The following is a 25,670-nucleotide window of genomic DNA, read 5'->3' as shown; positions in this document are numbered from 1 at the left end:
AAAGACAACTGAAATTCAAGTTTACACAAACAGATTTTGCCTGGTAAAAATAGCCTTCTCCATTCAGTTCAGATTCAGCTCACCATTATTTATGAGACCAGACAGCAGCAACACTTTAAGGTATGCCTCCTGCAGAAAACTCTAAACTGAAGGAATTGTAAATGTAAGGTTCAGAGCCGTTTGGCCTGTTGACTTATTTTATTGGAAGAGGCAAAACAGAGCAGTTCTTGGTTTTGCATCCATACCCATAGCTTCCACCATAGAGTCAAAGATTCACAGAATCCCATCATTACTTTTGAAGCTGCATAATCATAGGAGGAAAGTGCTCCTTGCCCATAGCCAATAGCCTCAATACACATGAGTCCTGGTCTTGCAGTCCCTCCAAGGGTACTATGGAATTTATTGGTGTCTCCTCAAACAACATGGTATCACTTTGGGGAAAATGGAAACCAAAATAAGACTGGGCAGATTACATGTCTTCAAAGGTTCCTAATCAACTAAAAAGAAGTTTTAAGGTTATTAATAAGCAGTTCCAGTAAGCAGTTAAACCGGAAAAAACAAACTGATGTTTATAGGTTAAAAGCAGAACTTACCGATCTACACCATGACCTTAAAGAAAACTTTAAAAGAAAGCAGAAGGGAAAATGATAAAAACAAAAAAAGAAAAAGTGGATTTGTTAAAAAGAAAAAAAAAAAAAAACCACACGTACAGCTTGAATCCAACATCTGTGAATATCAGCTTCACTGAATTTAGCTTTAATGCTATGTCTTCAACTATAAGGAATAGTAATATTGAAACTACTTTGGTGTTTGTTGTGAAGCTGTTGTCAAGGATACTGCTATCATGACACGCAAGGTATTGTGTGAGACCTTATAAGGTCTCACAGCAGAAATCTGTCACTCCTGAGTAATCACTAGACACTTCCTCCTTTCTGCTAATTACAGCTACGTAAGCTCTGTCTACTTCTTTCTCTGGCTACTGGGAAGCTCACAGTAAAATTCTTACTCATTCACAAAATTCTTCTAAGTTCCTATGGTTATCATATTGCTTCATCCTCGTTGTCTTAACTTTTCTTTTTATATATTCTTTTGCAGTATTGTTACCTTCTATGCAGCCTCAAATACTTTTTAGAAAGAGGCAGTATTTAAACAAATATTAAAGATCTGACATTTTTCTGAGAATCAGGGGATCCAACTCTATAATCAACTTTCTCCTTTACTTGCATCCAACTCTATAATCAACTTTCTCCTTTACTTGATAATTATATTTTTGAAAAAGAAGAGAAAGAGGAGGCAAACACATACTGCCTCATTTTTTCCTAATCTACAGAATTAACTAACACTGTCAATTCTGCTAGTATTTCTCAAAGGGAAGGGAAAGGAGGGGAGGGGAAGGAAGGCAAGGAAGGGGAGACAAGGCAAAGCAAAGCAAGGGAAAAAAGGGAAGGCAAGGGAAGGGAAGGCCAGGGAAGAGAAGGGAAAGGAAGGGAACATTGCAACTACAAGTTGCCATGCACTGTACTACATCAGTGGGTTTTCTGCATCCACAAAACACTCTGGATTGTGAAAGCTGTGCATGACTTCATAGCTAAAATAATATATTGAGATGGTGGCATAAATTAAATGATTGGCAGAGAATTCTGACTTGTCCAACTAACACAATGAAGGCATAATTTGATTTTAAGTACATTTTAGGAGTGACTAATGATGCAGTTTTATACAAAGTATCTATATTGTACTTGATCTTTTCAAAGCACATCACCTTAACTTTCTAGATTTCAAAGCTCTTTCCAGATTTCAGTCACACATCCGTTGAGCACCTACCAAATATGAACGTTGTAATTCTATATGGTTATATGAGAATGACTCACACGTAGTCCCGTGGCTACTCTTACACAAAGCTCCACAAATGCAGTGGAGTTCTTGGCCCTGACTGTGTATTGGAATCACGTGAAATACCTTTTAAACAATCTCTCCTGGGCCCTACTTGACGAGATTCTAAATGACTTAGCTTGTGCTAGGGACAGAGCATCACTGTTTTTTGATGATGCCCCAGGGTATTCTAATGTGCCTCCAGGATTAAGAATCTATAATAAAATCTGAAAAAAAAGAAAGAAAGGAAAAAAAAAAAAAAAAAACTTTCTCATGCAGTTGGAATGCTCTTTCCCTGAACTATTTTGTCAGTCAGTCCATCTAGTTAAAGCGTTTTGCGGTTATTAAGAAAATCTTTTAAACTGTAAATACAGTTTCTGGAATGGCATTTATAACATAATGTCATTTGGCAGCTTTGGGCATTCAGAAAGCTGTGGATGCCTAAACAGAAGAGAGGAAAGAGGAGAAAGGGAATGAAAAGTACCAAAAACAGACCCTTTTAATTATGGGTTCCCCTTTGGACTGCTATTTTGCTCTTCTGCGAAACCTAAAAATGGTGGCAGGCTGGAGATGAGGTGACAATACAGCCTAATGGATAAGACCCCAGGCTGTGGAGCCAGACTGCTTGGATTCAAACTCTAGCTCCTTCACTTACTGGATGTGTGAGCCTGTATTTTTCAGTTGCCTCATCTGTAAATATTACCACCATCAGTTGCCGTTGAGTTGATCCTGATTATGTTGACCCCATCTGTGTCAGAACAGAACAGGGTTTTCAATGGCTGATTTTTTCACATGTAGATCACCACGCCTTTCTTCAGAGGTGTCTCTGAGTGGCCTTAAACTCCCAATCTCTCAGTTAGTAGCCGAGCACATTAATTATTTGCACTACCCAGGGACTTCCATCTATAAATAAAGGTATGCTAACTCCATGGGGTTGTTGTGAAGGTCAAATGAGGCAATGCATAAAAAGTATTGACACAAAGTGAATGCTTCATAGATATTACTTATTATTCTTAGTAATATCACCTGGTGTGACAGGGACAGAGCAAGTTCAACTGCCAGCCAGCCCTCAATTCTTTCATTACACCACTCTGCATCAAGTAATGAGCACAACATACAAGTCCAGAATGGTGCTTTGGTCTCAACTCCAAATTCCAGCTTTAACACCCACTAGTCTTGAGACTTTGAGCAAGTTATACACCCTCTCTGGTCTTCCATTTCCCACATATGAAAAATGGGGATAATGATAGTGTTTACATAACAAAACAAAAAAACAACCAGTTGTTGTCAAGTCGATTTGACTCATAGCAACTCCATGTGTTTCATGGTGACACAGTGGTTAAGCGTTTGGCTACCAGCCAAAAAGGTCAGCAGCTCAAATTCACCACCTGCTCCTTTAAAACCCTATGGGGTCATTTTACTCTGTCCTATAGGGTTGCTAGGAGTCAGAATGGGCTCAACGGCAATGGGGTTGGTTTTGGTTTTATTCAAGCATACCCACTCTAATTATCTATTTGGGTTATTATATACTGCTACACTACATGCCACTCAAAAAAAAGAAAGAACTCAAAAAAGTAATTATCCTCTTCTAGGCCCTCAATTTAAAATTTTATAAAGGTTTTAAAAGACTGAAAAGTTATTTTCTAAAGGAAAACATTGCTAATACATTCTATTATAAACTAACAGGTTTTAGTTATCTCTTGAGTAGCTGGTGGTGCAGTGATTAAGAGCTCAGCTGCTAAATAAAGGTGGGCAGTTCAAATTCACCAGCCGCTCACTGGAAACCCTATGGGGCAGTTCTACTCTGTTCTATAGACCCGCTATGAGTCGGAATTGACTCCGTGGCACCAAACAACAATAACTTCAGTAGCTTATATAAAAATTCGCCTATTATTCATTTAACTGTCATTCTAATGCCAATATATGCCAAGGGTTCTGTGGTCCAGAGTCCAGAACGATGAAGCCAAAGTAGCAGCCCTGGGTCCAAAAATATCTGCTTGCAAAGTACCCTGCACAATCAGAGGCTTGTGGAAGTTTCTCCCCCCTTCAGTCTGCATTTACCAAAGTAAGGTACACGGATCACACCTCAAGTTGACACCTACTGTATTTAGTATATTTTTACTCCAGTTTCCCCACTCACTGCTTTATTGGGCCATAAGAAATTAACCCCTGCCTCTTACCAGTTGTGTCTCCCAGGCATGTGTAACAGTATGCTTCATTTTCTAGAACATACTAATAAAGCAGATGTGGAGCTTCACTGAAAGTAACTATTAACATATCCATCACTAGAATCTGAGCTACTGCCATACCCGGACCTCTGGGGTTAGCACGATGTGTGTTCAAGCAGACTTTTTTAAGCAGGAATAATCATTTCCCTAATGGAATTTTTCTTTTTTTAAAACCAGCCCAACTACAGTCCCTTCCTCTCACCACTTCACTAGTTTTGCAAGAGAACAGAATACATTTATTCTGACGAATTCTGGCTAGCTGTGAAAGCTGGAGAAGGGGGGCCTAGGGAACTTGAGCCAGTGCAGTGCAGTGGTTAAGGGCTCATGCTAATGAGTCAGACCTGAGTTTGAATCCTGGCTCTAACTACCTAGCTGTATTATTTTGAGCAAAGTCACCTGACTTCTCTAAACTGCTGTTACCTCTTGGCATGTCATGATAAAAATGATGATGGTGTACTCTGGTAACCTCCAAATACCAGTTTAGTCTTAGCCTCCTTCCTACTTAATCATCATCAACAATGCTAACAATAAAACAAGAAACAAAAAAAACTAGAAAAATCATAAATGAGAAGTAGTAAAAGGCAGGTCATTGGGGGAGATAATAGAGGCAATAAAAGAAAAGCAAATTAATAAAGTGACAAAAATTTATTGCATACTCTAGCCCTGGTGCCATGGTGGTTAAGAACTTGGCTGGTAACCAAAAGTCAGCAATTCAAATCCACCAGCTGCTCCTTGGAAACTCTATGGGGCAGTTCTACTCTGTCCTATAAGGTCACTGTGAGTCGGAATCAATTCGACAGCAAAGGGTTTTATATGTATGAGACCCTTAATTAGGCCTCCCCATGTAGGTTTTTTTTTTTTTTTTTTTAATGTAGTGGGTATGCATTATATGCATTTAATCTTCCCAACATTGCTGTATGATATGAATGATTAGCTCCTTTTAACAGACAAGATAACTGGGCACCAAGGGGTTAGGTAACTTTTCCCAGGTCACAGAGCTAGCACCCAGCTCCTATGTCTGCTTGACTCTCAGGTCCAACCCTAATTTTTCCACTTTAACGGGAGTCATCAGGAACTTTCAAGGGAACAGTTTGACATGCTCTATTCCTGAATGCTTTTTCTTTCCAATCCCTGAATTCCATGATGATTCCAAGATAACTAGCTCTAGCTACATAGAAAGTTAGCAATATTTTTTTTAACTTAAGCATTAATTAAATTAATTAATTTAATAATATTCTTGTTTAAAAAAAAAACCCAAACTTGTTATGGGTTGACTTGTGTCCCCCAAAATACGTGTTGTAAATCCTAACCTCTATGCCTGTGGTTATAATCTCATTTGGGAATGGGTTGACTTTGCTATGTTAATGAGACAGAATTAGTGTAGGGTGTGTCTTGAATCAATCTTTTTTGAGATATAAAAGAGACTAAACAAGCATAAGAAAAGCAGAGATGAGGGAAGAGAGATGCCAAGCCACAGGAAGATTGCCCAGGGGCAGAAGCTCAGCAGAGAGAAGGACCTTCCCAAAGAGCCAACAGAGACAGAAAGCCTTATCTTAGAGCTGGCACCCTGATTCAGACTCCCAGCCTCCTAAACTGTGAAAAAATTAATTTCTCTTTGTTAAACCCACCCATCTGTGGTGTTTCTGTTATAGCAGCACTAGATAACTAAGACACAACCTAAAACCAGTTGCTGTTGTGCTTACTCCAACTCTTGGTGACCCTATGTGTGTCTGAGTGGAACCGTGCTCCATAGGGTTTTCAGTGGCTGATTTTTTTGGAAATAGACCGTCAGGCCTTTCTTTCAAGGCACTTCCGGGTGAACTCAAACCTCCAACCTATTGATTAGCAGTCAAGTATGTTAAGCATTTGCACCACCCAAAGAAATCCATCACCATCGAGTCAATTCAGACTCATAGTGACCTTACAGGACAGAGTAGAACTGCCCCACAGGGTTTCCAAGGAGTGGCTGGTGGATTTGAACCACCAACCAACATTTTGGTTAGCAGCTGAAACTAACTCATTCATTCATTCACTCAACTAATATTTAGTGAGCATCTACTATGTGCAAGACTCTGATGTAGATGCTGGGATATATGGGTAAACAAGACAAAGACGGTTCCCCTGCTCTCATGGAGTTTACATTAGGTTCATGGAGACAAAAATGAAATGATTAACTGACAAAATAACTTTAGAAAGTGTTGAAAGAGATTTCTGTGTTGTAAGAGATCACTTGGGTGTTGGGGGAGTTTCTTCAGATTTGGTGGCCAGGGAAGGCCTCTCAGCAGTGGTAGCACATGAGATGAGGCCTGAGTGACAAGAACAAGCCAGTGAGTGAAAGATCTGGGGCAAAGAAAAAACAAAAGTCCTAATGTAGAAAAAAGTTTGGCATGTTTGGAGAATGGAAAGAAGGCCATTCAGGCTAGATAGACTGTGCCATACGACATTGTAGGTTAGGACTAGGTAGGCAGACTAGGTAGGGCTTTTAGGCCATGGTGAAGAGTTTGCTTTCTATTCTGTCATTATATTACTTTAAGCATGAAAGAGGGCATGACATGCTATACATTTTAAAAGATCATTCTGGCTAATATACTGCTCACCACTTATTAACTGTGTGTGCTTGGACAAGCTACATCGCCTCTCTTAGCTTCAGTTTCCTCATTTGTAAAATTGAGATATAATATTATCTATTACATGTAATCGACATGATGATTAACTGAGGTAATGCATGGAAAGCACTTTGCACACTGCTAGGCACACAATAAGTGCTCACTAAATGTTCTCAACTATAGCATTAAGATAATATTGAACAGAACTGAGCACATTCCACTATCCCCACTTACACAACACACACACAAAAAAAACCTTGTTGCCATCACATCGATTCCAACTCATAGCGACCCTATAGGAAAGAGTAGAACTGACCATAGAGTTTCTAAGCAGCACCTGGTGGATTTGAACTGCTGACTTTTTGGTTAGCAGTCATTGCTCCTAACCACTACACCACCAGGGTTTCCTATGCAACATAGTAACTTAAAATATTCCTTAAAACTAGCCCTAACTCAAAACTTTCCAATATTGAGGGGCTGGCTATTTACATATGGAATCAACACCTGACCCTGTAATACAGCCCTGGGCTAAATCAGAGCATGTGCATAACCCCTCCCCACTCCCTACCACCCTCCACCACAGTGGCTTATTCATCTTTGTGTCTTCCCCAGATGTCACAGTGCTTAATATGCCACACATAATGTAGGCAAACAGATAGGTGGGCAAATGGATGGACTGACAGACATATGAAAGGTAAAAATAATGGGAGCAAGAGAAAAAAAAAAGGAATGTTTTCAAATTGAAGTATTTGAAAGAATTAAGTATTAAAATGATGAGGACATAACATTTATAACTGATAATTTCTTGTCATGTGTAGTATTCTATTTGTGCATTTACATAGTGCTGAATGACATTTTAAACTGTAACACAGACATGGCCCTACGGTAAGGGCTCACTACTGTCTTCCAATCTTGCCTCATCTCTACTGAAAATCTTCAGCAACACTCTGAGAAACATGAAAGAGGTACTTCTCATATTTACCAAAGTACTGAAGAATTATGAGTAATAGAACTGAAATTGAGAAACCTGCTCTACATAACATTAACCTTTCTTTGCTTAACCTTGGCTTTTCTCATACACTCAGGCTTATTTGTGAGTAAGATCAATGACATTAAGAAAGTTTATGTGTAGAATTCCAATTTCCAGACTTTGAAACAAAGATCTGCAATAGTAGTCAAAATATTTGTTCCATGGTCTGACATCTAAAGATACAAATTGCTCCCACACATTTAAAAGTGTGTAATGAATGAAAAGTGACTCATAGTGAACTTATGTACAACAGAATGTAACACCACCCTGGCCTGTGCCATCCTCACAATCATTGTTACTTGAGACTATTGTTGCAGCCACTGTGTCAATCCATTTCATCAAAGGTCTTCCTCTTTTTCACTGACCCTCTACCTTACCAAGCATGATGTCCTTCTCTGGGGACTGGTCCCTCCTGATAACATGTCCAAAGTATGTGAGACGAAGTTTCACCATCTTCTCTTCCAAGAAGCACTCTGACTGTACTTCTTCCAAGACAGACTTTATTCCTTCTTCTGGCAGTCCATGGTATAGTCAACATTCTTCACTAACACCATAATTCAAAGGCACTGATTTTTCTTTGGTCTTCCTTATTCATTGTCCAGCTTTCACATGCATGTGAGGTGATGGAAAATACCATGTATTTGGTCAGGTGCACCTTAGTCCTCAAAGTGACATCTTTGCTTTTTAACAATTTAAAGAGGTCTTTTGCAGATTTGCCCAATGCAATACGTCATTTAATTTTGTTGACTGCTGCTTTCTTGGGTGTTGATTGTGGATCCAAATAAAATGAAATCCTTGACAATTTCAATCTGTTCACTGTTTATCATGATATTGCTTGTTGGTCCAGTTGTGAGGATTTTTGTTTTCTTTTATGTTGAGGTGTAATCCATACAGAAGGCTGTAGTCTTTGATCTTCATCAGTAGATGCTCCAAGTCCTCTTCACTTTCAACAAGCAAGGTTGTGCCATCTGCATAACGCAGGTTGTTAATGAGTCTTCCTCCAATCCTGCTGTCTGTTCTTCTTCATATAGTCTAGCTTCTTGGATTATTAAAATATAGAGGACCATAGAAATTTGAGAAGTTACCGATTCAATTAGTAAAAAATACAATGTAGGAGAAGAAAATATTCTTCACTGGAGTTTCTTCTGTGATATACAAAGTGCTTATCTACACATTGTCTTATTTTGATCTTCTCAGCAACTCTCTTAAGAAAACACGGCAGATATTATAAATATAAAAACTAACACTCTGAGTAGACGACTGGCTCCTAAGTCCCCAAGTCAATAAGTGGCAAAACTGGAACTCTAATGTGGGCCTTCTCAGTGTAATTTCCACCACTGCAAACTAATTCAATATGCTGCAAATACTGAAATCCATGAAAACTGAAAGTATTTCTATTTAGAAAGACACAGAGGAGCCCGCTATGTATATAATAATCTGAAGATAGCATTATTAAAATTCCTTCTGGAATTTTAGAAATCCTTTCAAATCGGACAGTGTTCCCTGCACATAAGGCTAACTCTCCCCGATCATCATAATAGTGTGTATTCTCTATTGTTAAAAAAAAAAAAAGGCCGTCAAATCCATTCTGACTCATTTTGACCCGATGTGCACAGAGCAGAACTGCTCCATTGGGTTTTCAAGGCCGTGACCTTTCGGAAGCAGATTGCCAGGGCTGTCTTCCAACGTGCCTCCAGATGGGTTGGAACCACCAGTCCCTCAGCTAGTAGTTGAATGCTTAACCCTTTGCACCACCCAGATAACAAAAAGAACAGTAATAATAATAATAAAGTTTTTCTCCATTGAAGATTTATGTGCCAGACTCTGTTCTACATGCTCCACATTCATTAACTTCAATCCTTTGAACAACCTTATGAAGTAGATATTGTTATCATTACCATCTTCACCATTATATAGATGGAAAAAACTGTGGCGTAGAGAGGATCAGTAATTTCCCCATGAACATTTGGCTAATAAACTGTAGAGCCAGAATATAAACTCAGGTAGACTTGGTCTGGTGGCTTTACTCTTGACTGCAAAATTATGTTGCCTCTTAAAAGAGAAATCTCCTCTGTCCCATTGCAGTCTCCTCCTATCACATCCAAGCAACAATAAAGGAAAAAATCACTAACTTAGATTAAGGGCTTACACTCTTTCCATGCATGCCTAAGCAATACTAATCTGGTCGACAAGTGATTAACTACATTTTCAAAATGTTACAGGGCCCAAATGCAAAGTGCCTAGCAGTGAATCTGGCACAATGTATGTAACCTACAATTACTGAAGTCAACTTTATATCTAACATTTTGCTAAGAGATTGTGCGTATTTGCGTGTGTGCGCGTGTGTATTATGTATACCATGAATGTTAGATTGCTCTCTTTTTTCTTGTAATAGCCAGTCTGTGTCCAAAGCTGTTTCTTTGTAAATTAAGCCAAGAAAATTTATTTTCATAAATGCAAGAACTCTTTTCTTATATCACTGAACACAGAAAGTTGTTATGTATGGGTTGCATGGAACTACTATTTCTATTGCCCTGGATGAGACCCAGATGCACACAAGAAAGTGCAGAGAGGAAGAGTTGATGGGAAGACTGAGGACCTAGGCTGGTCAGCCCCACCTTCAGAGCAATTTACTCTCTAGCAAAAGTTAAAGGACAAATTAGAAGACAGATATATAAACATATAATTTTCAAAACAATTTGATGAATTATAAACAAATTCTCTCCATGAATCTCTGTAAATCATGCCCAGATTGTGATTTTTAAGGAAAACAATCCATTTCTAAAAAGTGCATTGACATGCAACCTTTTAGAAACCCACAGTACAAAGCAAAGTACACCAGCTTCCATTGATAAAACTACAATTTGGAGAAATTCAGGTTCAAAGTAATACTAACTCATTCATTTATTCAACAAGAATTTATCTCACATACTTTGTGCTAAAAATAGTGGGTATAAAAATGAAGACCATGCCCCTTCCCACTATGGAACTCATAACTGATCCCATGGAAAGTAGCCACCCTTCAAAACATGTCGATGACTAATTTCAGCTTGCCACATGGGTTCAAATAACATAGAAATGGTTATCTGAAATACTGTGATGCTGGTTTGAAAAAAAGCCATACCTTTTAAAAGCATTAAAGATAGACAGATCAACAGATATAATTAAATAAAAAACAAGATCCTTTTAATTTCTATAAAAGACAAACGCATTCAGCATCAGTGGACCTCAGAGTAAAACTAGAGATCCAGGATGTCTCCTAAATCCAGTCAATTACACAAACAGAACCATGTCTTTCTCCTTCCCAATGTACTTCAAGTTCTTGGTTGATTAATGTATTATATCTAATACATGAATATTAGCAGACACAGGAAAGTAGTGAATATACAAATACGTCAGGAATCTTGGTTTCTTTGTACATTTCAAGGCCAATATAAATTATATTGATTTTATAAGGTATTATTCATACCTCCTTTCCTCTCTATTAGTAAAGAGGACTGAATTGTCTGTGCATTTGCTTGATTCCATTGAGAGGCCTGAATCGCCACTTGGAAATATCAATCATTCCTTTAAGAGTAGTCTCCACTAAAAGCCTGCAGTGAAATGATAATGCACTGACCTGTCTCCAGTTAATGGCAAAATAATGGTTGCTTGAGAAGAAAACACAATGAAAGATAACCTCATTTCAGGGCTGCAAAATAAAGAAAGGGGCAGTTAAAACATTTTTAAAAGAAATATTGATGCTATACAGATATGCAGCTAGGGAGTCTCATTTTAAATTGGTCTCATTGAATGGCCTAGGCTTCTTTTAAATGGAACTCTCTAAGTAAATACACTAACTCTGCTTAACGTTACTGCATAAGTCATTTTGGATTTAATCAATGCTTCTCAGCACTGGAGCACTCCTCCATAGCTCATAAAGACTTGCACTTAGGAAGAGACTAGCTATGGTTTTTGTTGTTTTGTGTGTTGAGTCAATTCCAACTCACAGTAACCCTATATGACAGAGTAGAACTGCCACATAGGGTTTCCTAGGCTGAAATCTTTATGGGAGCAGCTCACCACGTCTTTTCTCCTACAGAGCCTCTGGTAAGTTCAAACCACTGACTTTTCAGTTAGCAGCTGAGTACTTAACCATTGCACCACCAGGCCTCCTTAACTAGACAGATAAATTCTAGGCCAATGTAAAATTCTTTTGTAGAAAATTCTTCCTTTGGCGTTCTACCAAAATCAAAACCAAACCTGTTGCTGTCGAGTCGATTCCAACTCATAGCTGAAGTAGAACCACCCCATAGGGTTTTTAAGGAGTGGCTGGTGGATTCGAACTGCCGACTTTTTGGTTGGCAGCTGAACACTTAACCATTGCGACACCACTGGTGTTCCAGCATCTCCGTAAAGGAGGCCAGACCCTTCAGAATGGTTATCATCAGCAATATTTAGGGCTATAGAGCAGCCAGTTTGGTTTAATTGCCACAATTATGATGAGTCCATGCAAAAGTCATCATGAAATAAGAATGCTTAAAGAATGTCATATAAAATATAAAAAAATAAAATAAACTATAAATATATTTTATAAATGTAATATAAAATATTTTTAAAAACTAATAAAGCAAATCTTGGTTGTGCAGTTTCAGTTTCCCAAGTCTCAATCGCCGTATTTCTAACTGGCAACAATTACGACAGTCAGCAACATCTCCCAAGCTTTGGGACAAATATCTCACAAAATGGTTCTCGTTTCTAGGACACAGTATGCGAACATTTACTAAGATCTGAAACTAAAATTTATATAGTGAAGATCAGAATCATCTCAAAGACTTATACAAATTTTAAAAGGCATTTTCTTATGTAGTGACCTCTTATGAACTTCCTATGATATGTTGTTAATAATTGAGTAAATTAAACTTGAGCCAGGCAACTGTGTATTACAGAACTCCAACTTACAAACAAGAGCAGTTAAATAAGAACTCAGCTTCTTTAAACTGTTGTATTGAAATGATCCACTGCTTACCATTATGCTTATCATATAGATCAAAATCTATGTGGTACTCCTCAAACACTCTTGAATTAAATCAGAAAATTCCTAAACTGTCTCTTCTGCCTTTGATACTTATGAACATAAGGTCTTGTTTATTTTTCTTTCCTAGAAAGTTTTACCTCAGGCCATGTCCATACATGAAGTGTTATACTTGTCCTCGTAAGAAGGGAGCTGGTGACTGAACATGGACAAGCACGCATTTTTATAGGGATAAGTTTACTGCTGCCAATAACTGAGAGCAAGAATTGCCTAGGCCTCTACAGATTGTTTGAAGTTACTTGCAACATGACTTTCAAAATGTTTTGATCATCCAAGCCTGTTTTACAGAAAACATTTGAGCTAACAAGACTGAAGGAAGCAATATTTAATGATACAGCTTCTATCCATGGCCTTTCCATTATCTGGATAAATTTGTATTTGCTCCTTGCATTCTTTTTCTACTTAAAAAAAAAAAAAAGCCTCAGAATCTTGGTTAACTGGAGCTATTTTTAAATAGGAGATACCACTAATTCCTAGTTACCTCTAAATAAGAGAGTAAGCTGGATTTCACAGTAGTTACGCTTTTTTTTTTTTTAAGGAGAGAAAACCAATCTTTCCCAGTGAAGCTTATTGCATATATAGTACAGTCAAATTTTAAACCAGCCACACACCCACACATTGTGTAAACACAAGTCATTTCTTTAAACACACACACAAGTGTCTTTTCTGGTAGTGGGTTATTAACACATGCTCATTTGAAGTTTTCCAACACTTTTTTTTTTCTTAATGAGGATCTCTATGATACTAAGAATTGTGTAGAAAATATATTATGTATACTATTGGAATAAAATTTATTTTTTAATGTGATAGATTATGAGAAAGCATAGCTGAAATTCAAAACAGATGAAAATTAGGAAAGGAAAAGACATTTGGAATAGTACTTGAAGATGCTTCCCCAGATGAAATAAATAAGCCCTCGACAACACAGAGGCGGTCCTAATAACATTTGTGTAATCACCAACCTTTAGGCACTTAAAAAGACAACATTTCAGAAGAGTTTTCCCTGCATATCCTCTGAGCTTTGGTCTACTTTTTCTCCACTTCAAACTCCCCTGTCTAGAAAAGTAAAGTGGGAAAACATACCTTACGAATCTCTCAGTAAGTTGCTGGACAAAATTGTAAATTTCAATCCAATTATTTGCCACACTCCCAGACCTGAAAAAATAAAATTGAACTGATTAGAAAAAACCAAATACGGGCCTGAAATGTAAACATTTCAAACTGGTTCCTTCTACAACACCAGCAGAGATGTGGATAACCTGGACTCTTCTTCTAGCAAAGTAAAGGTATCTGTAGCTAAAGCTTAGTGGCTATGAGAGCCAAGGAAGTCAGCGCATCTTTGGGAGACAAACCTGCCTGCTAGTGGTTTAGAGTAAGACATGGCTTTTCAAAGATAAACACAAAAATATTTCTTAGCAGGAAATGCAAACCACACTGCGCATCTTAACTCCAGGCTTTTTCTGGCTTGAAAGAAAGCTATGTGATCAGAGAAACACCAGGCAAACTTGAGCTAGAGTGGAATAAGGTGTGCTGTGGGCAGGACAGAAGGGCCGAAAAAGAGTCCCGTTTTGGTTCCTGGGACAAGCAGAATGCTATCCCAGGAGGCCATACTCCCACTTCCCAAGAAACCCATGACTGGCAAGTAGTGAATACCCTACCACTCCAGAAGCCAAGTGGCCCGGAGCGCCTCCTACCACCCTCGCCCCACCCCGTGCCCAAACCTCGGAGATCAGAGAGCGCTTGCCCTTCGGACAGAGATAGCAACAGGGCACCCACCAGAGGGTTTTCAATACGCCCCCCCCCAGGGCGCACACACCCATCCTTAAGCCACCCCAGTCACAGCTGACCCAGTGCCGCCCTCACCAGCAGACCCTGGACCTCCTCCGGTACTCACTTGTCTAGGACAAAGTAGAGATCAAAGGCTCCTCTGCAGGAGGGTTGCTCCTGGGCGCGCAGTAGCCCCCCGGGACCGCTGAGCACCAGCAGCCACAGCCCGGGGAACAGCCAGCTCCTGGGGCTGCGGGCTCCGGACCGCCCCGCCACCATCCCGCAACCTGAGCCTTTCTGTCTCTCCCAGCCCCCTCGGTTCGGCTCGGTGGGGACGCAAAGGTGGCGGAGTCACCAGGGACGCACCCTGGGGTGGGCGGGTGTGAGCACCCGGGGTGCTGGCGCCTGGGACTACGGGGCCCACGGTTTGACAGAAGAAGGGAGAAGAGGAGGGAGGGAGGTCCTAGGAGGACAAAGAGAGTCTCCGCAACCGCCGCAGCTGCCGCCGGAACTCTTGACGAATCCCAGTGGAAGCTCAATCCAGTCCTCCCCCTCTCGATTCCGGAGAGTTCCTGCAGACAGTGAGGGCCCACGGCGACAGCTCGAGAGAGAAGTTCCTCCCCGGCCGAACCTCTAGCTCCCCTCTCGGATCTGAACCGGGAGTCCCATTCCGCCCAGAGGGCTGAAGTCTAACAGCTGCAGTGCGCTGCGGGGCAGGCGCTCCCCGGCCGCAATTAGGGCCGTACAAACTTGGAGTGGAGACTTCTCTGTTCTCGTTCCCTTTCTCCAGCGGCCCGCGCAGCTGCTCTTCGCAACTCCCCTCTGCACTCCAAAACTTTCTTCCTGCGCTTGGCTCTGGCACTGCGCCGCCGGGCCGCCCCCTTTAGGAGGAGGAGGCTGAGCGGATCTTGGAGCTAGTGGCTCGGGAAGGAGCAACGCCAAATCCAGAAGTGCGTCCTGGCTGCCTGGTCTGAGTGTGTCAGTGTGCGCCTGAGGGCGAGGGCGGGGCCTGATCTGAAGCCCGCCGAGCCACACACCCACGCTTGGGGGTTCGTGCAGAGTTGAAGATTACTAACACTTGCCAGATTCTGGAAAAAGGAGAAGGAGTTTAGAAAAACAAATGTCCTCAAGAAGCTAAACATACCCTTACATCCTGCGGGCCTGGCCTATCCCAGCAGCTGTGCAGAACAGCCCTCTGTATATGGTTTGGAGGCCAAAGATTAGCGGATTTCTTGGAAGGTGATGGCCTCCTCACTCCACCCCACCCCCACGGCACACACTTTTTTGTGCTGCACCGTTATCTACGGAAGGGAACTTCCTCTTTTTTTTTTTTTTGTAATCTATTATAATGTCATCTCACCAGGCCAAGACGAAAAAGCTGGGGGTGGGGGGGTTGGCGCTGAGAACCTCATTAGCAGGGAAAGTTGTAATGTAAGGATTTAATCCCACCGTTGCTCAATCCAAGCACCAGCTAGTAAGGCTTTCATCTTGGGGCAAACTAGGCTGCTCTTGACAAACTTGTTCAGAAGCTGACGTTTGTGTGCAAATTCTCTGCTTGTTCATTCTGCACTTCTCCCTCCTCTCTTCTCCCCACCACCTCCATCTGTGACTTCTGCCCTTCTCTCGTTGAAACTGGCGTTTAGAATTTACAGTCTTACTGTAAATACTGTGAGGGGCCACCTCCTTTTCATGTTCATGAAGTCAGTGTTTTATGAAGTGTTCCCTAAGCACTTAAGCACATACTGCCTTTTAGCATCTCTTCTCTGCAACTTTTTTCTTTTTTTGCTGAGTGCATTTAACTTTTCATTTACATTAACTTTGATACAAAACCAGATTTGTTAGCTGTTTGAGGGTAGGAACCAGTCACTTTAACCTAGATTTCTTGAGTACTTACTATGGGCCAGGCACTGTTCTAGGTGTTAGTTAACTCACAGAACAAGGTGACAAATTCTTGCTTTCATGAAGCTTGAAGTCTGGTTGAGGAGAAAAAACAGAGATAGATAGACAGACAGACAGACAGACGATAGATAGATATAGATGGATAAAAAAAAATTATAGGTAAAAAATGTCTGATAATGGAAGTTGCCTTGCAGAGATTTAAAATCTGGTGATAGAGGGCACAAAACACTAGTCTCTTTCAATTCAGGACAACTCTGACAGTCCATGCCAGCATCAAAGCTATCATTGGGGTCAGCTGAGTCCTCATTTGCAACTGCCTCAGGGTTCAGGTTTTCCTCTGCCCATTCCAGCATCCCTCACCCCTTACAAGTGTTGCTCCTGAGAGCATGCCCCAATAAATCTCCCACATGCAAAGCTCAGAGTCTCAAGATCTGTTTCCAGGAAACTGGATTAAAACAGACCCAGTTCCAAATACAGATGTTGATGATCATTCTCTCAGCGGTTGACATCCTCTATTGTCATACACAGAGATACTCATTTATAAGTAACTGCACCTTCCAAAAGCATTTTATTCACTCACAGGAACTAGTTCAGACATTCGGAAGTCTAGTTCTTTAATGACTATACCTGATAAAAAGTTTAAATAAGCTTTGTCACCTATAGGTACTAAAGATTTATTTTCTTCCTCTGAATCACTGTAGATATCACATAATGAATCATTTCACAGGTAATGTGAGTATGAATCACTTCCACTGTGGTGACTATTTGTGCTTTACTTCCAGGAGAGGTATGTCTGTCATACTAAGATACCTACAGGTAAATAATATAGGTTATATGATTTTACACACAGATTAAAGAGTAAATTTTCTTTTCATATGTTTATTGCTGCTGTTGTTGGCTGTTTGCCTCTTTTGTTTGTTGTTTGATGGGGTAGAGGAGGTAGAGATAAATTGGCGTTACCAGTACTAGTTCCAGTTGCCTTCAAGTTTATTCTGACTCATGGCGACCCCATGTGTTGTAGAGTAGAAGTGAACCGCAGGGGGTATTCATGGCTGTGACCTTTCAGGAGCAGATCACTGGGCCTTTCTTCCAAGGTGCCTCTGGGTGGGTTCAAATAGCCAACTTTTTGTTAGTAGTTGAGTGCTTAACCACTTGCACCACCCAGGGACTCCTAAATCGGTGTCAGGGGATTGAAAATATGAACTACTTGAGAGTAGAGGGTACAACTTTTGTGCTTAGAACATTACCAGACACAGAATATGTGTCAATGAATATTTGTTAAACAAAAATCAGTAAATAATTACATTAAATTCAACATAAAATCCAAAGGAGCTCTGACATAGAAGGGATGGACAAATGACGGGAGTCCTAGGGAAGACTTTTAGTTATCAGGTATCAATATCAAAATATCCTACATGCAGTAAACTGAGTTTGAATTTTTTTATTTATGAGCATATTTTATGTAATAAGGTGATAAATTCTAAAGTTGAATTAAAAATTTGATTTGGATAAAATGATTTTCAAAGAGTAGGGGCATGCATGGATTGTGAATCAAAATACTTCATTGCAAATCCAGATAATTTGATAAAGGGAGAAAAAAATAGATTTATTTATCTAAATATATCAGTCCAAAGTCTCTCCCTCTCTGGCTTAAAAATCTGATATGATTCTTGATTTAAAATAGAATATGAAACTGCAGCCCCGGCATATTGATCATGGTGCAAAAGTCAGTTTGAAACCTTACTGGTCTAGTCCCAAACTGACACAATGTCGGAATTCTTTCATTGATGGAAGGGAAGGAGAATGTTGCCATTGCTAACATTCCTTCATGGCATGGTGAGATTTCCAAACTTGCCTGGACTTTCACCTTCCCTTATTGTTGTTTGGGAACAGGTTGAACAACAATCTTCCTTGCCCAGGACTATCCCAAAGACTCATTCCAATTTTAGCACTGAAAGTCCCATGTCCCTGGACACCCCTCAGTCTTGGGCAAATCAGGACAGTTGGTCACCCCAGTAATTAATGACCCTCCCACTAATTTTCATGAGATAAACGTGCTTTGGTTAAGTATTGGCCTGTGCTAGGTTAGGCCATTTCCTGCTGTATAGTTTACATTAGCAAGTGAGTGAAATGCAAAAGGATCCAGATTGGGATTATTATTTATCTGAACAAACAGAAAAAAAAAGGTAATATGCTTTTTTATATCAGTCACCACTGCTGGCCTCTTAGGAAAGAAAAATTGGGTGGTAGGACATTAAGAGGACTTGCAAGTTCTGGGGATGAAGAAGAGTAAAGAAACATAACAACGAAATGTAATATGTGATTTGGGACTGAATTATTTTGCTATAAAGGATTTTATTGCTACAATTGGAAAAACTTGAATAGAGTCCGAGGAGTAGACATTAATTTCTGATTTTGACAGTTATATTGTGGTTATGTAGGAGAATATCCTTATTTGAGGAAAGAACAGAAAAATTACGTGGGCATGATGGGTCATCGTGTCAGCAGCTCACTCTCAAATGGTTCAGGAAAAACAATTCTTTATACAGTGCTTTCAGCTTTTGTCTAGGATTATTTCAAAATTTATATAAGAGGAGGAGACGAAGGAGACATGACAACAACATGTAACCTGGATTTGATCCTCGAACAGAAAAAAAGATATTAGTGGGAATATTGGTGAAATTCCAATAAAGCAGTTTAGTTAATAGCACTAATTCCATTAGTATTAACAGTATTGTACCAATGTTATTTGGTTAATTTTGACAAATGTGCCGGGGTTATATAAGATGTTAATGTGAAAGGGAATGCAGGAACTCTCTGTAGTATATTTGCAACATATTTTTATTAAAATTATTCCTAAAAATGCCAAAAGGCCTCAAACAGCCAAAGCAATTTTGAAGAAAAAGAACAAAATAGGAGGACTCATATTTTCTAATTTCAAAATGTACCCTACAGCTACAGTAGCCAAAACAGTCTGGTACTGGTATAATAAGAGACACATAGATCAGTGGAAGAGAATTGGGAGTACAGAAATAAATCCATACATCTATGGTCAACTGATATTTGACAAGGGTGCTAAGCCCATTCAATAGGGAAGGAAGTGTCTCTTCAATAAATGGTGCTGGGAAAATGGGATTTTCACATGCAGAAGAAGGAATCAGGATCCACGCCTCACACCATACACACATGCACATGCACACATGCACATACACACACACACACACAAAGTCAAATTGAATCAAGGACCTGAATGCAAAAACTAAAATCATAAAATTCTTAGAAGAAAAAATAGGGGTGAGGCTGCAGAGCCTGGTTTTTAATGATGGATTATCAGTTATGACAACAAAAGCACAAGCAGCAAAAGACAAAGTAGGTCATTGGAACCTTATAAAAATTAAATACTTTTGTTCATCAAAAGATTTTATCAAAGAAGTGAAATGACAACCTACAGACCGGGAGAAAATTTTTTGGAACCATATATTTGATGCAGGTCTTTCAAAATATATATTTTTAAAAAAAAAAAACTACAAAGTAACAGCAAAAAGAGAAATAGCCCAATCAAAAAATGGGCAAAGAACTTGAACAGACATTTCAACAGAGGGTATTTAAATGACCAAAAGCTCATGAAAAGAAGCTCAACATCATTAACCATTCCCAGCTAACCACTAAAAAAAAAAACCACTAGGGAGATGCAAATCAAAAACACAATGAGATACCACTTCGTTCCCACTAGGATAGCTAAGATTCAAACAACCAAACAAAAAAGAGAAATAACAAATGTTAATGAGGATGGGAAGAACCTGGAACCCTTATCTATTGCTGGGGGGAATTCAAAATGGTACAGCTACTGTAGAAAACAGTTTGGTGGTTCCTCAAAAAGTTAAACATAGAACTACCAGACCAGCAATCCCTCTCCTAGGTATATACCCAAGAGACTTGAAGCAGCTACACAAACAGACACATGTACGCTGATGTTCACTGCAACACTATTCATAATAACCAAAAGGTGGAAATAACCTAAATGTCCAAAAACAGTTGAATGGATAAACAAAATGCTGTACATACGTGTAATGAATCACTACACAGCCATAAAGAGAAATGAAGTCCTGATACATACTACAATGTGGATGAACCTTGAAAATATCATGCTGAGGGAAATAAGCCAATCACAAAAGGATAAATATTGTATGATCTTACTTATACGAAATAACAAAAACAGGCAAACGTATAGAATCCGAAATTAACTAGTGGTTACCAGGGGCAGGAGGAAGGGGGGAAAGGGGAGACCATAATTTCGGAAGCAGTGACTTTCTGTTTATGATGATGGGAAATTTGGCAACATTTACAGATGATGGTTGCACAAGTTGATTAAAGTAATTGATATGACTAAATTGCACACCTGAAAAATATTGAATTTCGAATTTGTGTTTTATATATTTTTACAACAATAAAAATAAATTGAGTAATTTCCTAAATTAAAAGTTTAAAATGTTTACATATTATGCATACTTCAAGTTCTACTGAACATAGTCCAAATACTATTCATTCTTCGAGGCCTTTTCGTATTATCTTCTCCTTCGTAAAACATTTTCTGACTCACTCCTATTCTTGGTCAGAGTTTATTTCTCATTTGGCACCTCAATATCATCCATAACAGGTTTTACTTTGTTTTATATTGTGTTTTTGTATTTATGTTAATCCCTTACTAATTTCTTGAAGACAAGAGCTGTGACTCACTGTAAGTATATATTATAAAAATGAAAACAAAAAACCTTTGCAGTTGAGTCGATTTCAACTCATAGCAACCCTATTAAAAAAAAAAAAAAAACCTGTTGCCATCCAGTCAATTCCAACTCAGAGTTGCTCTTTAGGTCAGAGTAGTCCTACGGAGTTTCCAAGGAGCACCTGGTGGATTTGAACTACCAACCTTTTGGTTAACAGCTCTAACACTTAACCACTAGACCACCATGGTTTCCTATAGGATAGAGTAAAACTTCCCCATAGGATTTCCAAGATTATAAATCTTCACAAAAGCAAACTACCACATCCTTCTCCTGTGGGAGCTGCTGGTGGGTTTCAACCTCCCACCTTCTGGTTAGTGGCCAAGTGCTTAACCACTGCATCACCAGGGGTCCAGTGAGCATATATTGTTGTTGTCATGTGCCATCGAGTCGGTTCCAACTCAGAGCGACCCTAGGTACAACAAAAGGAAACATTGCCCGGTCTTGTGCCATCCTCACAATGGTCCTTATGCTTGAGCTGGTTGTTGCAGCCACTGTGTCAATCCATCTTCTTGAGGGTCTTCCCTTTTTTTTCATTGACCTGCTACTTTACCAAGCATGATGTCCTTCTCCAGGGACTGGGCCCATCTGATAACGCGTCCAAAGTATGTGAGACATAGCCTCGCCATCCTTGCTTCTAGGGAGCATTCTGGCTATACTTCTTCCAAGACAGATTTGTTCATTCTTTTCGCAGTCCATAGTATATTCAATATTCTTTGCCAACACCACAATTCAAAGGCGTCAATTCTTCAGTCGTCTGTACGCATCGTCCAGCTTTCACATGCATGTTAGGCAATTGAAAACACCGGTGGCTTGGGTCAGGCGGTTCTTAGTCTTCAAGGTAACATCTTTGCTTTTTAACACTTTAAAGAGGTCTCTTGCGGCAGATTTGCCTAATGCAATGTGTTATTTGATTCCCTGACCCTGTGTTAGAAAAAGCTAAAAATGAGCATTTCCTAGACTCTCCTGCGGGTAGGTTTTCTTATGCTTTAGAATCCACCCATCAAATGTATTCATGTCAGACTTTGAATAAGAACAGAGTTAGAGGAGGAGAGAGGCAAGCATGGAGTATCTTTTTTGCTAGAAGAGATCATGGCATAAGGTGGCAGCTGGAGCTCCTGAAATGGCTTCCGGGGTCACCACCTCCCCTCATGGCAGAGGCAGCAGTGTAACTTCAGGAGCAGCTTCTGAAAGTTCAGTCTACACTCTCTTTCTTCAGCGCTCCCAATAATTCTGTGGGCTGTCTATGTCCTTTAATAAACCTCTGTCTTTTAGAGTAGCTAGTGCAGATTCTGTTTTCAAAGATACAGACAAGCTCCAACAATCTTTAATCTCTTTGAAACTTACGTTAGTTATTTTGTTGGAATGTATAATCAAAATAAAAGATTAAAAATAGAAGAAGAGAGATAAGAAATTGTGAATTTTTAAATTATCCACTGCATTTATTTGATATTATTGCTCTTCTTGGTAAATCCAGATACCCTGGAGTAAAAAAATTAGATTAAAAAAAAAATCCATTCTACATCTCTGAAAAAAGGCAAGACAAATACAAATCATTATAGCTCCCTATGAATCCAGAAGTTTTTTTATGAACCCGGAAGTAGAAATTTTATAATAACAAAATTCAAGAAAGAGATTGATTATAGATAGAAACAGCTTAGAAGGGAGACAAAACAAGTATATCTAGGATTCATTAAAATAGCGAAGGACATAAGTAGTCTTCCAATATGTCACTCCCAGATTACTGTAAACAAATAAATTGCATATTTATACCTAACTTAAAGAGGTTACAGTATAGAATAACTTAGAAGAATTTAAGTTATAATTGCAATATTTATTTTATTATTATATATGTTGCCATAATAATATAAAACTTGGAAAATAATAATGGAAGCAAATTTGTATAACAGTTTGTTTTTAAGGTGCTTTAATTGCATTGTCTTTTTAATAGACATATCTAGTTTCCAAAAGCTGGCTTTTTGATTTTGGGTGCATTAAAGATTAGCAGTATTCAATCGTAATTTCTCCTTACCTATCACCTTCCTCAAAAGAAGCAAACGACTAAAAAGTTCAGGTTCTTCTGGTTAGTTGCCATCCAGTTGATTTCAGCTCATAGCAATCCCATGCTTGCAGAGTAGAACTGCTCCATAGGGTCTTCAAGGCTGTGATCTTTTGAAAACAGACCACCAGGACTGTCTTCCAAGGTGCCTGTGGGTGGGTTCAAACCACCAACCTTTTGGATAACAGTCCAGTACTTAGCCGTTTATACCACCCAGGGACTCCTTGGCTCTCCTGGAGATGATACCTAAATGAGAATGTTCTTAGTCAATTCATTCAGCTGAGGAAATTGAGAGTTGGCTACCCTTGTTCCCTTGCATGAAAAGGGGCACCCTACACTGATGTTTCCACCATCTTCACCAAGCAAAATATAAATAAATAAATTTTAAAACCCTCTTTTAGACCACTCACTAGTTTCAAGACTTTTTAGACAACATGAAAGAGATAAAACTTTTTTTTTGCTTATTTCAAACTTGTTTATATTTCATTTTTAACAGCCACAGTGTTTCTACTCCAAGATATTTAAGCTCTGGTATAAATTATGTTTTTATTAAAAAAAAAGTTTGAAATGTAATTTTGCTATTTGGAATGCCTACTATAAGTACTACGATTTAAAAGAATCCTCATATTTTGGAGGCCTTATGTTTCTCATGGAAACCACTTGATTAGTGCATATCCAACTTTATTTTAACAGCACATATGGCACATAGATAATCTATCCCAGTTTTCTTGGGAAGTTCTTTGAAAGGAGCAGTAAGAAAGTTGTCAATCCCCAAATGGCCAATGGGTTTCATTTGTAGTAAACTTGGCTAACAAAAATACCAATTTAAGTTCAACAATACCAGACCACAAGTGCCTGAGGCTATTTTTTTAAAGGTTAGTAAATCAGAGTTTTGCTTTTGACCTGATCTTTTGACTGAGCTAACACTTTTTCACCAAATGAAGGGAAATTTAATTTGAAGAAATCAATTTATAATTTCTTTTAAACTTATTAATCAAATAATGATTTAACACCTACTCTCTGAAAAAGCAATGATCAGTGCTCTTTGGAGTAGAGAGAGCCTATTAAGAAAGATATCCTAGTTACACATTCTTGTTATTGAGCTAAGAGAAACAAACAAATAACCATAATGCCAAGATTAAGACTACGTGATACAGTGTAATAGGAATTCTGAAGACAGAGAAATTATTCCTAGCTGGAGAAATCAGAGTTGATGAAAGACATGATATTTAATCTGCATTTTGAAGGACAGGTAGTATTTTTAAGATTAATACAGATGGGAAGAACACTCCATAGAAAGAGAAGGCATAACCAGCTTTTATCTGAGGGTGCAGGTGAGAGGGCAAGGGCAGCATCATTGATTGGGATGGATCGAGGAGAAATCATAAAAAAAAAAGACAATCTTTTGACTACCTTCTTTACCTACCTCATAGTGTCGTCTGTAACATAGTATTAGTACTGGTGTTTTAATCATGTATTTTATTCTGCTTTCTCTGAAGTCTTCTCAGCGTACTCTTAAAAGTACATGTCAACATATTTCCTTAAATTTGATGTAAAAGCATCTCTTATATAAAATATTCTTGTAGAAATAAGAGCCTCCCTGTTCCTCACTCCAGCGGGTATTGAATATATAGAGCACCTAATAAGCACAGAAAGAAACTTAATTTCAGTGGAGCACAGGATGTGTGAAGGGATGAAGTAAAAATTAAAACTGACAGAGATGGTGAGGTCCAATCTGTAGGAGGCATTAGGTCAATACTGCCCATTACCTGTTTTTATGAATAAAGTTTTATTGGAACACAGAATACCCATCTGTTTACATATTGCTTGTGTTGTTTTGTACTATAATATCAGAAATGAATAGTTGTGACAGAGATCTGATAGCTCATGAGCCTAAAATATTTACTAAGGAGTCCCTGGGTGGCATAAACGGTTAAGTGGTCCACTACTAGCTGAGAAGTTGGAGGGTCAAACCCACCCAGAGGCATCTCGGAAGACAGGCCTCACCATCTACATCCAAAAGGTAACAGTCTTGAAAACCCTGTGTAGTAGCTCTACTCCACACACTTGGGGTAGCTATGAGTCAGAATGGACTCAAGGGCAACCGATAACATGTTCCTTTACTGAAAAAGTATGCTCCTCCTTTAGATAAAAATCTTTTAGTGTATGAACTATTTTTGTAGACAAAATGGAGACAATAATAAGTTTTAAACATCAGAGAAGCTTAAACAAAGTTGTGATTTTAGAAAGATTTAGGAGGTTGCCGTGGCAAGACAAATTAGAGACAATATATATTGAGGGGTTGATAGAGCACTTAAAACTATTTTCAAAACAGATAAAAACCTGTTGCTGTT

General features: G+C 39.0%; 1 protein-coding gene across 2 annotated transcripts in view; it reads right to left on the bottom strand.

The window, feature by feature from the left end:
* Positions 1–15,687, bottom strand: part of ANTXR2 (ANTXR cell adhesion molecule 2) — a 170,645-nt gene extending 154,958 nt beyond the window's left edge. Inside the window, exons 1-3 of one of the 2 annotated variants that reach the window (XR_002786807.2) lie at positions 14,705–15,687; positions 13,894–13,965; positions 11,356–11,427 (exon numbers count right to left, since the gene is read on the bottom strand). Coding sequence is in view for 1 of the 2 variants with exons in the window: in XM_003414204.4 (XP_003414252.2) it covers positions 11,356–11,427; positions 13,894–13,965; positions 14,705–14,856 (296 nt within the window). In the remaining variant the exon portion in view is untranslated. The remainder of the gene's footprint in view (positions 1–11,355; positions 11,428–13,893; positions 13,966–14,704) is intronic. The other variant, XM_003414204.4, reaches the window with a different exon arrangement.
* Between the last annotated feature and the right edge of the window lie 9,983 nt (positions 15,688–25,670).

The sequence above is a fragment of the Loxodonta africana genome, chromosome 5, assembly GCF_030014295.1.
Source record: "Loxodonta africana isolate mLoxAfr1 chromosome 5, mLoxAfr1.hap2, whole genome shotgun sequence".
Lineage (NCBI taxonomy): Eukaryota > Metazoa > Chordata > Mammalia > Proboscidea > Elephantidae > Loxodonta > Loxodonta africana.
The sequence above is the reverse complement of the archived record's forward strand: the minus strand, read 5'-3'. Positions and strand labels throughout refer to the sequence as shown.